This window comes from Cydia amplana, chromosome 12 (genome assembly GCF_948474715.1).
Source record: "Cydia amplana chromosome 12, ilCydAmpl1.1, whole genome shotgun sequence".
In the NCBI taxonomy this organism is placed as follows: domain Eukaryota; kingdom Metazoa; phylum Arthropoda; class Insecta; order Lepidoptera; family Tortricidae; genus Cydia; species Cydia amplana.
This window is the reverse complement of record NC_086080.1, coordinates 3,354,370-3,369,948: the sequence shown is the minus strand read 5'-3', so window position 1 is coordinate 3,369,948 and position 15,579 is coordinate 3,354,370. Positions and strand designations below refer to the sequence as shown.

The following is a 15,579-nucleotide window of genomic DNA, read 5'->3' as shown; positions in this document are numbered from 1 at the left end:
AAGCCGTCAAAATATTTCGAAATATACAAACATTGTAATGATTATAAACTATGTTTCAGATGGAACTAGTTATAATAAATGATGAGTGCGTATATCGAGACGTGAAATTGAGAAGATTCAAGAAAGTGCAAACGTATATCGACATCATTTCTCTCGTTCTGCCGCTGCTTACTATGTTTACTAACAACTGGGGCTATCAGCTAGCGAGACTTCTTCGTCTTAGATTCTTTTACAATTTTTATAAACATTTCTGTAAGGATTTTAAGGTAAAGTGCCTTCCGTTTTACCATTATTCAAATACTTGGTTAAGGTTTGCGATGTTTCTACACATTCACACATACGAGCATTTTTAGAAAAAAGTGTAACAGTTACTTTTTTCGAAATTCATCTATTTCTATCGGAATCACGAGGTTTATCGATTTGAAACAGAAAAAAAGTGTCCCAGAAAATGTACACTTTTTTTGACGCAGTTTCCCCAATTTAGTAGGACTAGGTATAAGCAGTCTATATGCAAACAAGTTTCTATACTCTGAAGTAGATGTGTGTGTAATCGTTCACCTCAATTCTCTTGCCGATATCATTTAACTATCAGACTAATAAATGAACAATAATGTGAAAAATATATGTAGGTATTTTCAAAACAAACAGAAATTTAATATTTTCACGAAATATGTATTTCCGAACTGTTTTGTTGCAGAGTCAACAATTTTACAATGTGGTTGACTTTGCAATCATTAGTTTGATCGTCGAAGCAATGGTTTGCGGGTGGGTCGTGATTGCCTGCAGACGTACGTTTTTAATTTTTTTTATTACTAAACGTGGCTTTCCAGCAGAGAAAGGTCCGTATGCTTTACGAGTATGTGCATTTAAGGAACCTTTACATTAACCCTTTGCCAGGCTGACAGTTCAAAAACTACAATCGAATGTCAGTCTTGGGGTCGGTTACGCCAACGAACTGTTTTTAGGGTTCCGTAGCCAAATGGAAAAAAACGGAACCCTTATAGATTCGTCATGTCTGTCTGTCTGTCCGTCTGTCCGTCTGTCCGTCTGTCTGTCCGTCCGTATGTCACAGCCACTTTTCTCCGAAACTATAAGAACTATACTGTTGAAACTTGGTAAGTAGATGTATTCTGTGAACCGCATTAAGATTTTCACACAAAAATAGAAAAAAAACAATAAATTTTTGGGGTTCCCCATACTTCGATCTGAAACTCAAAAATTTTTTTTTCATCAAACCCATACGTGTGGGGTATCTATGGACAGGTCTTCAAAAATGATATTGAGGTTTCTAATATCATTTTTTTCTAAACTGAATAGTTTGCGCGAGAGACACTTCCAAAGTGGTAAAATGTGTGTCCCCCCCCCTGTAACTTCTAAAATAAGTGAATGATAAAACTAAAAAAAATATATGATGTACATTACCATGTAAACTTCCACCGAAAATTGGTTTGAACGAGATCTAGTAAGTAGTTTTTTTTTAATACGTCATAAATCGCCTAAATACGGAACCCTTCATGGGCGAGTCCGACTCGCACTTGGCCGCTTTTTTTATCGTTAAAGACTTCGCTAAATTTTATTGTGTGGAAAGTTTCATAGTAAACCGCCGCGGTGCGCCGGGTGACGTTGATTTGTCTGTCAAGTGCGGATGGTGCAACTGGCACTTACTTATCGAAAATAGAAAACATGTTTGAAGTGCCGTATATGGGAAATATATATCCCTTAGCCTGGTATTTAAAGGGTTAAAAAAGGGTCCTTATGCTACATGTGCATTAGAAACGTCTCCATCAGAGAGACATGCAAACGGAGCATAAGAACCCTTCTTGGTGGAAAGCCACAATTTATCTATATGACTAAAATATAATATAAGATAACTTTAACTATGAATCTGTTTAACACATCATTGAGTCTAATTTCAACAGAGGATTGCTACGTAAGTTTAGGGTTGGACTTGGACCTAAATCAAAATTAAATTAAGTAGCTTTAGACCTGATAGCATGAGTTGCGTTCTCACGCGCGTCTCCATAGTCCATACATCTTGCGTCACTTCATGTATGGCTATGGACTCGTGCGCGAGAACGCTACTCATGCTAGGTACCTATAATAACAGTTATGTCAGTTGTTTTCTCTAACTTGTCTTCGTGATAAACACAGAGAAAACTATATTATGTAATCACCAATTAATATACCTTTGTAATGCTCTATATTAGCAAGCATATTCATGTGGGTCAAGCCCTACATTAGGGGGCTGTGTACATATTGATTAGTATTTATTGTGTCTTCAAACATTTGCTACTTTTTTTGCGTATAGTGGCAAATGTATAAACTCGCACTAAACACTAATCAGTGTGTAAACAGGCCTCAGTAGGTATAAAGACCAGTTACATTTTGACATAGGTACCCCGCGCCCACAACCAGTATACCTTACAATAATTTCAATATTTAATGATGTTATTTTCAGCGTCAGTATTGGATAATTCATATTATATACCAAAACCTGTGGAAAATCTAGACCAGTACGTGAAATACTACAACGAATGGATAGATCCTGATATCAGAGGTGAAGGTATGTTATTGCGAGCTGTCGGTGGACCCAGAGTGTAAGAGCGTGTAGAATCAAGGCGGAAACAGTGGCTCAGCGCGATGTCAGTCGCCCAAATATCGCCTCTCTCGTGTTGAAATTAGGTTGAGTGAGCCACTGTACCTACCCGGCCTTTTTCTGCCGAGCCACTGTTCCCTCCTTGACCCTACGCATGTTTGGTGAATATTGCTCGCCTAAGAGCTTTTACACTTTTTCCGATACGATATCGGATGTAGGATCCTACATCCGCGTAGTCAGGCCGCGAAGGCGCCGTCTTTAGCGGTCACGCACACAAACTAATATTATCGCTTCGACAGTTGACAGGGGGCTCGGACATGGCTGAAACTATCGCGGAATCGCCTTTCCAATATCGGATTCAATTCAACGCGAGAGATATAACAAATTAAAATCTTGCGTCATTATGATTAAATAAAGTACCAGATTACAAATTTAATGCTAAGTACATCAGTCACCTGCAATAATGTTACACAACGAAGGCCGCAAAGATATCTGACACGATCTTATTATATTTGTAAAGCCATAAGAGCGTGTCACATATTTTTGCGGCATTCGAGTAGTAACATATTATTGCAGGTGACTACAAAATACCATATTCTGACAACTGTTTTATTTATTTTTTATTTGCAAACGTTACTAACCAGTACGGCCAAGGAATTTAATTTCAGTACGATTTAATACCTTGTCACGGTGACAGTAGTATGAGATCCCTAGCGACTTTCATATTGATTGTCGCTGTTACAAGTATGAAATGGGGGGTCCCTTTGTTTCCCATAAAGTTTTAAGTCATAATGTATTATTTGTCATATTATCATTAGTCATAAAACTGAAACCGTTAACTTTCAGGATTTTCGTCAGCTTATCCTATAGATGGGTTAGGTTAGGTTTGTTTTATGGCAATCTTGAAAAGTGATGCGTTTCTGAACCAAATAAATTAATGACTAACAAAAATGCGGGCAAACATTTGGGAAACAATAGAGACCCACGAAATGGTACCTACAGAAATTAAATTCTTTGACTGTGCCTACGTATAAATATTTGTATATATTTAGGTTGTAAAACAGTAGTGGTGATTAGGAAAAGGACATACCCCGGTAACCACAGTTTCCTAGTGCCAATGAGATGGCAGGATGACTACGCGATTGCCCTGGGTTTCATCATGAGTCTTATCACCAGAACTAACTCCGGCAATGTAAGTATATTATGTGATTTTACTAGTACAGATGTAGTGCATAATTGTTTTCCATCTGGGGGCACGGCGGCCAAGTCATTATACGTATTAAAAATTTAAGATATCTTATTGATACGGTTTTAACACCCCCTGGCACTGATTAAAATAACCGACTTGGTTTCACATTACATCTCAAAACTTTTTTGTAGTAGAAGTGTTGCGAGACTTGCACCTTTTTACATGTAATGTTTTTGATGGGTCGTATTTTCTCGGAAACATTCGTATTTGTCATGCTACTTCAATCAACCTCAGTACTTTTTGTACAGAGACTGACTGAGATAGCAAGACGTACGTTTTCGTGAAACTATGGAAGACAATTAATTATGCACTACATCTGTATTATTAAATTGTACAACGGTACTTAATCGCGTATCTAAGTTTTAAGATTTACCTCCGACGTTTCGAGGACGGCGTTGTCCCCGTGGTCTCGGAGAAGACTGGCTTAAGTTGACATTAGCATCTTCTAACCGCGCGAGTTTTTCGAACTACCCGCACTTGGTCTTGTTTATCCGCTGGAACGTTTTGCGCACTGTTAGGGGCGATTAATTCCCGTTGTACAATTTAATAATGTGTAAAAATCGTGAAAGTTTAAATCAGTGATCTGTACTTATGTCAACATACCTGTTGTCGTATTTCAGTATGCCTCTATCAATACTCGAGAAATGTACTACGAATGTTTCATATGCTACATATGTCATCTCGTGTGTATATGGATAGGCAGCTCCGCGTTCAGAGAGATGTACCTGCGGTACCGGGAACTGCTGAATTTTGACTACAATGTGGCTAATTTATACAGCTACTTGGAACATAGTGGTTTGAATAAGGCACTGTTGGAGTGCGTGAAAGACTATAGTGCTCTTCTTTGGCAGAGGCAAAGAGGTGGGTAATTGTAACTATAGTCAAGCCGGATATGTCAGTAGCAATGTAAAGCAAACTAAAGTATCAAAAAGCAGCAATATACATCGAACAAGGATGAAATGTAAACAAAACAGTTCCACAGATAAGATGCAAATGACGCGATTTTCGAACAATTCAAACGTAATAGTGTTGCTAACTCGCGATTTTTTCAAATTTGCCGCCTTTTCTACTGACAAGATTTGCTTGACCAAGTATATTTTGTATTTTACTCTTAATATGAGGCATTAAGCGCTGGTTGCCTAGCGGTAAGAGCGTGCGAAATTCAATCAAGAGGTCGCGGGTTCAAACCCCGGCTAGTACCAATGAGTTTTTCGGAACGTATGTACGAAATATCACTTGATATTTACCAGTCGCTTTTCGGTGAAGGAAAACATCGTGAGGAAACCGGACTAATCCCAAAAAATACCTACGCCAATGCTCGGGATTAGTTGCCAAGCGGACCCCAGGCTCCTATGAGCTGTGGCAAAAAAAAGCCGGGATAACGCGAGGAAGATGAATGACTCTTAATATGGGACATTAGGACGTGGAACAGTGCATTAACCTTTTCGACGCCGTGTCAAACACAAAAGCTGTCACTCAGACGCCACGTCATTGAAGTGTCAAAACTGAAATTGAACTTTATGCATATGCACGTAGGTCTATGTTGCTCTGTGGTCTGTGACCGATTAATCGGTCTTTGGCGTTGAACCTACGGTGCGGATATATCGGTCATTGGCGTCTAAAACGTCAAACTTGCTTTATAAGTCGATGTCAATATTTTTTTGACGTACCATTCCACCATGATTTCATGATTTCATGTAGATTTCATACATGTACATATATTTTTTAAATCAAATTTCTATAAAGAAAAGTACCTACTGTGTATACCTAATTGCATGAATTCTATAGTACCATATTTGCTACTATAGTACTACAAGGCAGTACCATTTCGTATCTTGTCACAGTGACAATAGTATGAGGTCCCTAGTAGGGTTTGCACGACGGATCCGAAATGTATGGGAAGATCCGCGGATCCGGATCCAGATCCGGATAATTTCATACATTCCGGATCCGGATTGCAAACCCTAGTCCCTAGAGACTTTCATATTGATTATCACTGTGAGAAGTTACGAAATGGTACCGATATTAAATTCTTTGGCTGTATATAATATTTTGCAGGTAACTGGATGCCCGAACTAGTAGTGGAAGCCCCGCTGTGCCTCAGAGAGGACCTCTATACGGCGTTGTACGCATATCACTTGCAGGTACTGATGCCGGCAAAAAGTTTCAAATATTGTGAAATTTATTGCAAGACCTGGAAAAAATCTATTTATAAGATACACAGCATCTCACAGCTAGCACATGATTGATACAACAGTATCTCGCCAGCGAGATAGACTACCCGTCTTTTTCTAACTGTATTAATTAAAGAGGGAGGGGTAGTCTGTCTCGCGAGCGAGATACTGCGAGATACGCGAGTGCACTTCGCGGGCGTACGCAGCTACGCACGCGCCTTTCTGCCCGATTCGAACTGTAAGATACGTCATCTATATCGTTTCTAGATCTATTAATTCACGTATCTTACAGTTCGAATCGTGCCGTTTGTAGGTAAAAGCCTTCACACGCGTCCGCGCCAGTTAGCGTTGCTAAAGTTGTCATACTATTTTTCATTAACCCACTCACCCGTTCCGCGCAACCGCGCCAGCTAGCGGATACCCGAAAACTTTCCATTCCTCATTCACTCAGTTCCTGAGAACTGAAGAGCCCATCAACGTGCACACTAGCGCCACTGCTAAATAATCGTTTGTTTACTTGCAGGATATCCCTCTGTTCAGGTCGCAGCCAGCTTATTTTACGAGGCAGCTGGCTACAAGGCTGCACAGGGTCGTTATACGTGCAGGTATTATCATTGATTCAAAGATTTAAAGATTCATTCATTCATTCATTGCAATGTTCTTCACAACATATTATATTAGTAGAATGTTTGAAGTATGTTGTTGTTCTTAATATAGGTATCGCCAGGAGAGATTAAATATCAAAAAGTGGCGCCATCTATAGGAGTATAGGCGGGGATAGTAAGAGTAGATGGCGCCACTTTTTGATATTTAACCAATTTAACACATATCAGTGAAAAAACAAGGTTCAAAGTCAAATGGCGTTCTAAAAGTTTAATTATGTGTCGAAAGATGGCATTACTGCCTGCTTACTGTGACTACAAAATTTACTTTGACAATACGCCTCTATTCTAAATTTTCTTTGGTTAAGGTGAATGATTATTGATTACACACACAGACAGAGTACTAATCGCAAAAACAGTATTGAATGAATGAATGAGTGAATGTGACTGAAGCGCACGATACTCGTATTGAGCTAGAAAAAAAACCTCCTTTCTTTAGTGAAGATTATATTCGGACATAGCACCATACTGATGCACCTCTACTTGACAGAAGAAGTATTTAAGTACCAGTAAATCCGAATCAAACTTTTCATTTCTCATGGTCTGAAAGAGATCATTGTTGTTCTAAAAGGTGTGCAGAAAGTGATACGTTTCTGCACTTAACTTTAACTTTCCAAGTACGGTTTTTTTCATTTTTGTAAGATAAACAATTGAAAATTGATTTTAAATTGATTTGTTATACAATATTCATTTTTATTTTTTTACTCCCCATTACATAAATGACGATTCTTTTACCAAAATTGTTAACTGAAAGTACCCTCGAGAATTTTTTTAATCACATGCATTTTAATTTCCTCGTATTCTAAATGAAAAGTAGAACGTTTAACCCGGGTGAAAGGCATCATTTCAGCCTCGGACTATTGTCGCTCTCGCTGCGTTCGAGCACTAAACTACCTCGGCAGGAATGAGTGCCTTTCACGCCTTGGTTAACAATCTACTATTCCCACCAAATACTTTGCAGGCAGGGTGCTGCTACAGGAGGGAGATGTTTTTGCCTGCATCTACTTTATACACGACGGCGAAGTCGAGAAATGGTCTACAGACGCAAGGTAGGAGCAAATAAATGTGACAGAGTACCTATCAGCCTCATGGCTAGTAAACATAGGTGTAACCAAAATAGTGGAGATGCGTTAATGAATGATGTCTTTTATTTCAGGCAACTAGTGGCCCATACATAAATACCTTAAAAACTAGCATACGTTTATATGTTTAACACATTCGCTGCGTTACGGGAAGCATTTGGCCATATTTCACTTTCCGCCGGTGCGGCAGCTATCTGCGCTTGTCTTACCCCCGGTGCGGCGGTGGTTTTTCTATGTTCCCGTGTGAGTAAGAAAAAGATGACTATACTCCCGTTATTCTTACTTCAAGTATATTATATTTCAAAAGAAAAAATGTACGGGAAGTATTTTTGCGTAACGCGCTGAAAGGTATTTTTTTTTCTTTAGCGCGGCACGGGTGCTATTTGTCCGTAATCCATCACCCCGTACCGCACCGATAGGTGGGTACGCAGCGCTCAGATTGGTCATAGTGCTGCGCATTGTTCACGTTTCCGCGTCGATTCGACATTTTACTAATGCGACAATTCAAGACTATGACATCTATATTGAAAATTACCTACTCTAAAAGTCCAATCCCTTTTTATAATTATATGAGGATGAATAATATTTGTTTTGAACACGTACAGACATGATGACAACAATAAATATTTTGTCGATTATAAAAGTCGTTATCGATTCTTTAGTATCCCATCACTAGTGTTATATACGGCCTGTGCGGCAAGGGAAGTATATTCCCGTAAAATTAAGGGTTTTGAAAAATGCCTTTCTTAAAAAGGGTTTTGAAAAATATTTTAGAATTGTATATAGATCCGCGGGCGACGGCAGCTGTATATACACAAGGATATAGTCTATTGACCAGAATGACTTTTAGTTCAAATCGATAACATTCCAGGTCTGTAGGGACCTTTAAAGTCTGGACATGGTACGGGAAAATGTAGGTCGTGCCGCAAATTTGGCTTTCTCAATACGGGAAGTATATGACTCGTAACGCACTGGCAGTAAGTATGGGTTTTGCGCTGCCGCACCGAATGTGTTAAGTTAAGGTATCATGTTCTGATTGAGGGCTCATTTAGACGGTGTGAGAACTCGCATGCGAGTTTCATTACATTGCGTCATTTGATCGGTCGGCTGAATTGATGTAACTAAAATCGTAAACGAGTTCGCGCGCCGTCTAAATGAGCCCTTAGCTTAGGGAAACTAACTAACTAACTAACTAATGTAATATGGCGACCCAAAGAAGGTCTTGGCCTCCGAGACGAAAGCACACCACTTATTAGGATTTGGATTGAGGGAAAAGTGAAGAAAAAGTTTTTGACGCAAAACATTTTTGGCCTTAAATGGTAGAGCTTACTTTGCGTCATTGGATGAAGCTGTTACTCTGTTTCGTTTCTTTCTCTTGTATATATGAGTAAGCTGCGGATTTTCCACCTCGCATTGAATACTTTACAGAAATGCTTTGCACCTTTATTTTGTAAAATGCATTCTTTCGTTGTCGGCGTTTTTATTTTTCTGTTATGTAGTCTGGAACATTTCCTATTCTGTTTAATTTACATTATTCTTACGAAGAATATGCAATATGCATGTACTGTAATGCTCATTTAGACGATGCGAGAACCCGCATGCGAGTTTCATTACATTGCGGGTTTTGATCGGTCGGTTGAATTGGACGTAACCAAACAGTTCGCAATGTAACTAAAATCGCATGCGAGTTCGCGCGCCGTCTAAATCAGCCCTAAGTAGGTAGGTACTTAAGTAGTTACGTAGCTAGGTGGATTCACAATTATACAAATACCTTATACCTTATTAATTATGCAGTATCTATCACACACGTTTAATTTAGCTTCATTGCGCATATATTTGATTGCTTCAAATCTTGTTTCTTTTTGAACCAAATCCCGTGTATTTGTTTAGGTTTCCGTACCTCAAAAGGAAAAAACAGAACTCTTATAAGATCACTCGTGCGTCTGTTTGTCTGTGTGTCCGACCATTCCCCCCCCCCCCCCTCCCCCTTTATCTCCGAAACTATTGGGTCTTAAATTTTGAAAAAGAACATACAAAAGAGATCTTTGACAGGAAAACCTATTAGAAATATGCAGTCAAGCGTGAGTCGGACTTAATGTACGGAACCCACGGAGAGTCCGACTCGCACTAGGCCCGTTTTTGTTTTTAATTTAATTTCTATGATAAAATATATTCAACCTGTCAAATCCCAAAATGGTTTCAGCGGAGAAAGGAAACTTGTATCAATGCTATCAACTAATGGATTCTTCGGATTGGTGCCTGGCCTGTTCCCGGACACGCCCGTACAGTTCACTTTCATCACAAGAACGGTAATGATGTTGTTTTACACGACGTAGTGTCAGAGAACAGTGTTTGTAAATAGTGTAAGGAGTTTTTCACTTTCATCACAGGAACGGTAATGATATTGTTTTACACGGCGTAGTGTCAGAGAACAGTGTTTGTAAATAGTGTAAGGAGTTTTTCACTTTCAGCACAAGAACGGTAATGACGTTGTTTTACACGACGTAGTGTCAGAGAACAGTGTTTGTAAATAGCGTAAGGAGTTTTTCACTTTCATCACAGGAACGGTAATGATATTGTTTTACACGACGTAGTGTCAGAGAACAGTGTTTGTAAATAGTGTAAGAAGTTTTTCACTTTCATCATAAGAACGGTAATGACATTGTTTTACACGGCGTAGTGTTAGAGAACAGTGTTTGTAAATAGTGTAAGGAGTTTTACATACCGTAAAACATTCCAAATGTAGGTAGTACAGGTTAACTACCATACCATAATTGTAGTAAGGTTGTAGAATTTAATTTCAGTACCAATTCGTACCTTGTCACCGGTAGGTGTCAGTCGCTAGGGACCTCATAATATTTTCACTATGACAAGGTACGAAAAAGCACTGAAATTAAATTCCTTGGCCATAATAGATTATAGTTGGGTGGTTTTACAGTAATTAACTGGCCCTTAAGTAGTTAATTCCATTCTAATCTGAAAAGAAAGTAATAATAAACATTCAGCCAATAAGATACAACGCATGGAATTATATCAATATCGTGTAGGTAAATAAATAAATATTATAGGACTTTATTACACAAATTGACTATAAGCCCCACGGTAAGCTCAAGAAAGCTTGTGTTGTGGGTACTCAGACAACGATATATATACCTATAATATACAAATACTTACCTTACCAGGTATACCTTTATCTTTATACAATTTTATTGTTGCCAACTCTCAGACATAATCAATATAGTCATACATAGAGTGAACAGAGTGAACAGTCGCCATCAGATATATCGGAGCGGCCAAGGTGCTCACAAATATCTGAACACGCCTATATTATCAAGGCGTCAGAATGCGTGTTCAGATTTTGTGAACACTTGGGCCGCTCTGATGTATCTGATGGCGATAGTACACCAAATTAGTGTCAGATTCATAGTTCAACGTCCTAAGCGAACGTTGAACTATGAAGCTGATTAATTTGGCTCAGTAATAGACAACGATCACGTTACAACGATAATTAATTAGTTTCAAATAAACACAAAGCCCCGACTCGGAACAACGAGTTTATCAGTACTTCAGAGTCGGGCTAGAACCGTGAAAATAGAAATTAGCAAATTGCGGGCATCTTTCTCTGTCACTCTAATTACGCCTTCATTGAAGTAAAAGAGATAGATCCCCGCAATTTCCGAATTTCGGTTTTCGCGGTACGCCCCCTGGGCCCCGGCTATCGTCATACAGTCAGCAGCAAAGCAATAGTTGCTAAGCGGGAGTGTTGTTCAAAATTACCTTGATGCGCTCTTATTCTCTTAACAATAAAGTCGCGTCAAGATTATTTTGAACACCTCGCCCGCTTAGCAACTATTGCTGCTGCACAATCGAAGCTATGAGAGTGGTTTCTTTAAAAGTATATTCTGAAATAACATGAAATTGTACAGATGCCATCAGATATATCGGAGCGGCCGAGGTGCTCACAATATCTGAACGAACACGCACTCTAACGCTTTGACAATAGAGGCGTGTTCAGATATTTGTGAGCACCTTGGCTGCTCCGATGTATCTGATGGTGACTGTACATTGAACCTAACCTAACTTGTTGCTTCCGATATCGCGGTGCCAACAATCATACCCTACATATTCATGATAGCACAGTGAACAGATTTATAGTGCAGTACAGCAATTAACACTAACTGGACCTGATGAGTGATGAGTAAAGCGACAGGACATGGCACGCAAAACATCAGCTTCCTAAGCTTATCGCTCACCGTGACAAATGGCAGTCACCGTACAAAATGTTTGCATACTTATTTTAATACCTACACTGTTATAAAATGTTCCAAGTCAACTTTGACTTGCTTCTTTACCTACCTAATAGATTATACTCCAGGGGCCCGTTTCTCAAAAGCTTGTAACTTGTAATACAAGCGGATGTCACTTTTTGATAGCTTTTGTTAGAAAGGGACTTCCGCTTGTATTACAAGTTACGAGCTTTTGAGAAATGGGCCCCAGAACACAGTAATTTGACAATTTATTTGGTAATATTTTCGCAATAAATGCTTTGTCTTGTCTAATATTGAGCTGATCTGATGGTGGAACTATTCAGTAACCACTAGGAAACCCTTCAAGTTTGGGCTCACATGTTTCGCATTTATTGGCGAGACTTTAAGGTGTGTAAAGTAGGTACAGCCAACAACGAAACTTTTTATTTATAAAAAAACTAGCGACCCGCCCCGGCTACGCACGGATTAACAAATTATACATAAACCTTCCTCTTCAATCACTCTATATAGAAAAACAACGCATCAAAATCCGTTGCGTAGTTTTAAAGATCTAAGCAATAAGCATACATAGGGACAGACAGACAGCGGGAAGCGACTTTGCTTTATACTATGTAGTGATATATATATTTGTGTAATTTTTTTTTATATACAGTATCCCACTGATATTAACTATGTACTGCGCCTCACCTGGCTCAAATGTAACGAAAGGGCAGCAAACAAGGGTCCTATTCAGATTCCTCTCAGTCGTCGTTAGGCGACGAGACACGCCTACGGCGTAACTACTTTAAGTTCTCGACAAGTCGGCTTATTAGCGAACTACCTATTATGTAGCTAGGGGAGAGTAGGGCAAGTATGGTCGCTGAAGAGAGTACTAAATTAAAAGAAAATATAAAACTCGCAAAGAATATTTTACCTTCCGGGTTCGATATTTTATTTTATTTTATGTAATGTAATTGTATCTTTTTCAATGCTTCCTGGCAAGCATGATTTTATTGCCTACATATTTTATTCAAATAATTATAATTACGATAAAAATAACATATTAAAATATGACTCAATCAAATAAGATCGATAATTACGATAAAAATAACATATTAAAATATGACTCAATCAAATAAGATCGACACATGTCCAGCGAAATTCTACCTAAATTACGCGAATGACGCATTTTTAGGGTTCCGCTATCAAGGAACTCTTATAGTTTCGCCATATCCATCTGTCTGCCCGTACGCGTCCATGTGTCTGCTGGCTCGGCTTGGTTATCAAAGCCCAAGGGTTCTATTCAGTTTCATTCAGTAATTCGGTTCAGTAATTAAACTGTTAGTGGTAATATTCACTCGAATTTAATTTTAATAACCTTAAATGAATGTGTTAAAAATGTATCAATATTTTACAGTAAAACTTACGAGTACATCTTGATTTACATGAATGATGTAAATCAAGATGTAGAATGATTTAAATGAGTTTTATGTAAATCAAGATGTACTCGTACCAAGCCAAGCCAACGCTCGCCAAGCTCGCAAAGCTCGTGCCAAGTGGCCTCTCACTTATGTGCAGTCGGAAAGTTTCCAAAATGGCGAAATTTCCACATCAAACAATTTTGGGAAAATTCTCACATGTTTTCATGGGCAGGTTTCGAAATTTTCAGTTTCATGATAGTTTCTTTCTCATTTCCTATGAAACTTTTTTGAAATTTTTCACAATTCTTATCATGCAACATTCTATAATGATTCTGCACCTCTCATTATTGAGCATTTTGTTAGTTACAATTTTTCCCCGAAAAATAATGAATTCGTGTGGAGGATGCTTGTGGTTCCTAAATACCAGAGTCTCCCCTACGCGCGGTTTTATCCGTGCTTCGAATATTTACTCGCACCGAAACGTTGCAAATTAAATGTATAGCGCAGTGGGTGCGAATTAGGGGCCCGATTCGGATTGTGTAATAGACCTCTATTAGATATCTTTTAGACATAGCCGAGATACGATAACGATATGTTTAAGATCTAACTAACTAACTAACTAACTAACTATTACGGCTCAGCGACCCAAAGAGGATCTTGGCCTCCGAAACGAGAGCACACCATTTTTCCCGATCCTGCGCCGTTTCCTGCCAATTATCGGCTTGAAGCTGACGCAGATCCGCTTCCACACCTGTGTAGTTTAAGATCTAACCTGTCAAATTTGACATTTCTGCGATTCTGGAGATACTATTGAACGATTTCCACAAGATATTACTTAGAGATCTAATTCACATCTTATAAATATCTAACACGATCTATCGTAAAAATCATATTGGTTGCCCAAATTGCGCTGCAGCTTATCATCATCTGCTGCATTCTGGGCAGGCTCGCTCCATCGTAGGCCACTTCTTCGCCTCGGCTAGTCTGTGGCCATGAGTAAGACCATTAATTATAAAAAAAAAGAGAACTAGTTGAAATCTAAACTATAACGTATCTAGAATGGATCTAGTACGTGTCGTCTCTTGTGAATATCTTGAAGTTCGAATACGGCAGTAGGTCGACTGTGAATGAGTTGCTAAGAGCATAGCGTTGTCGACAGTCAAGTTACGAAACGATCCAGTTAGTACATATGTATCTAGTTAATGGGCATTTTCACTTAAAAGTGTACCATTTACTTTTTTACAAAATCCATCAACTTTTGGGTTATTTCTGCTCAGAATCACGAGGACTATCGATAAAAAAATTAAAAAAATGTGGTAAATTTTTTCTAAAAACCCCCTAATACAAAAAAAAATCATTATTAAAAAAATACACATTATAATATGATGCAAAGGATGGAGCTAGCAAAAATATGCCCGTGTTGGATAAAACCGCTCTTCCCTATGTAACAGTCATAATTTAGTTAGGTATACAATCAAATTAAACTAAACTAATTAGGTACGCAAAATTACAGTTTAACATGGAGGGAAATAAATACGAAAGAGGCACTACTCTTATTACCTGGGTAGGTATATAATGATTAATGATAAGGTCTATGCTATAATTTTGTTTCATTAGAATTTCCCTAGTTGTTACCGTAAAAACCCGTTTTTACTAAAAACCTACAACTTTTTTTATATATAAATGTTATTATCTTTCAGGTAACAGATATGGTGTTCCTCCGGAATAGAGACTGGCGGGATCTGTTGGATGGATACCCGGACATAAAACTCGACATCTACGCCGCGGCCAGGCACTTGAAGAAGGCTCCGGAAAACCAGAAATAGCCTCTCAGATGGCATATGTCAGGGGTCCGCCAGCTGGCGCGGGTGCACACATATTTATTGGTAACATGGTAGTTTTCAATGGTATTTATTGGTGGTGCCATTATTGGTAAAATCCGTATGAGCAGCCATCTAGACACGCGGTAGCGTGTCCAGCCAAGTTCAAAGAAAAAGGAACTGGCGACGCAGCAACCGTGTGTAATATTACACGAACCATTTCAAGCTACTTTTGACCCCTTCACAACTTGAAACCTACTTGACCTACAAACATGAAATTTGGCACATGTATTCAAGACCCTTAGCTTGAACAAAATACAAAATTTCA

At 38.7% G+C, this 15,579-nt stretch overlaps 1 protein-coding gene across 1 annotated transcript in view; it reads left to right on the top strand.

The window, feature by feature from the left end:
- The window catches only part of LOC134652695 (uncharacterized), a 34,566-nt gene extending 19,309 nt beyond the window's left edge, over positions 1 to 15,257 (top strand). The window contains exons 17-25 of the mRNA XM_063507857.1: positions 60 to 271; positions 1,920 to 1,930; positions 2,459 to 2,563; positions 4,545 to 4,706; positions 5,904 to 5,989; positions 6,543 to 6,624; positions 7,643 to 7,730; positions 9,967 to 10,072; positions 15,132 to 15,257. Of these exons, the coding sequence (XP_063363927.1) occupies positions 60 to 271; positions 1,920 to 1,930; positions 2,459 to 2,563; positions 4,545 to 4,706; positions 5,904 to 5,989; positions 6,543 to 6,624; positions 7,643 to 7,730; positions 9,967 to 10,072; positions 15,132 to 15,257 (978 nt within the window). The remainder of the gene's footprint in view (positions 1 to 59; positions 272 to 1,919; positions 1,931 to 2,458; positions 2,564 to 4,544; positions 4,707 to 5,903; positions 5,990 to 6,542; positions 6,625 to 7,642; positions 7,731 to 9,966; positions 10,073 to 15,131) is intronic.
- The last annotated feature ends 322 nt before the right edge of the window (positions 15,258 to 15,579 follow it).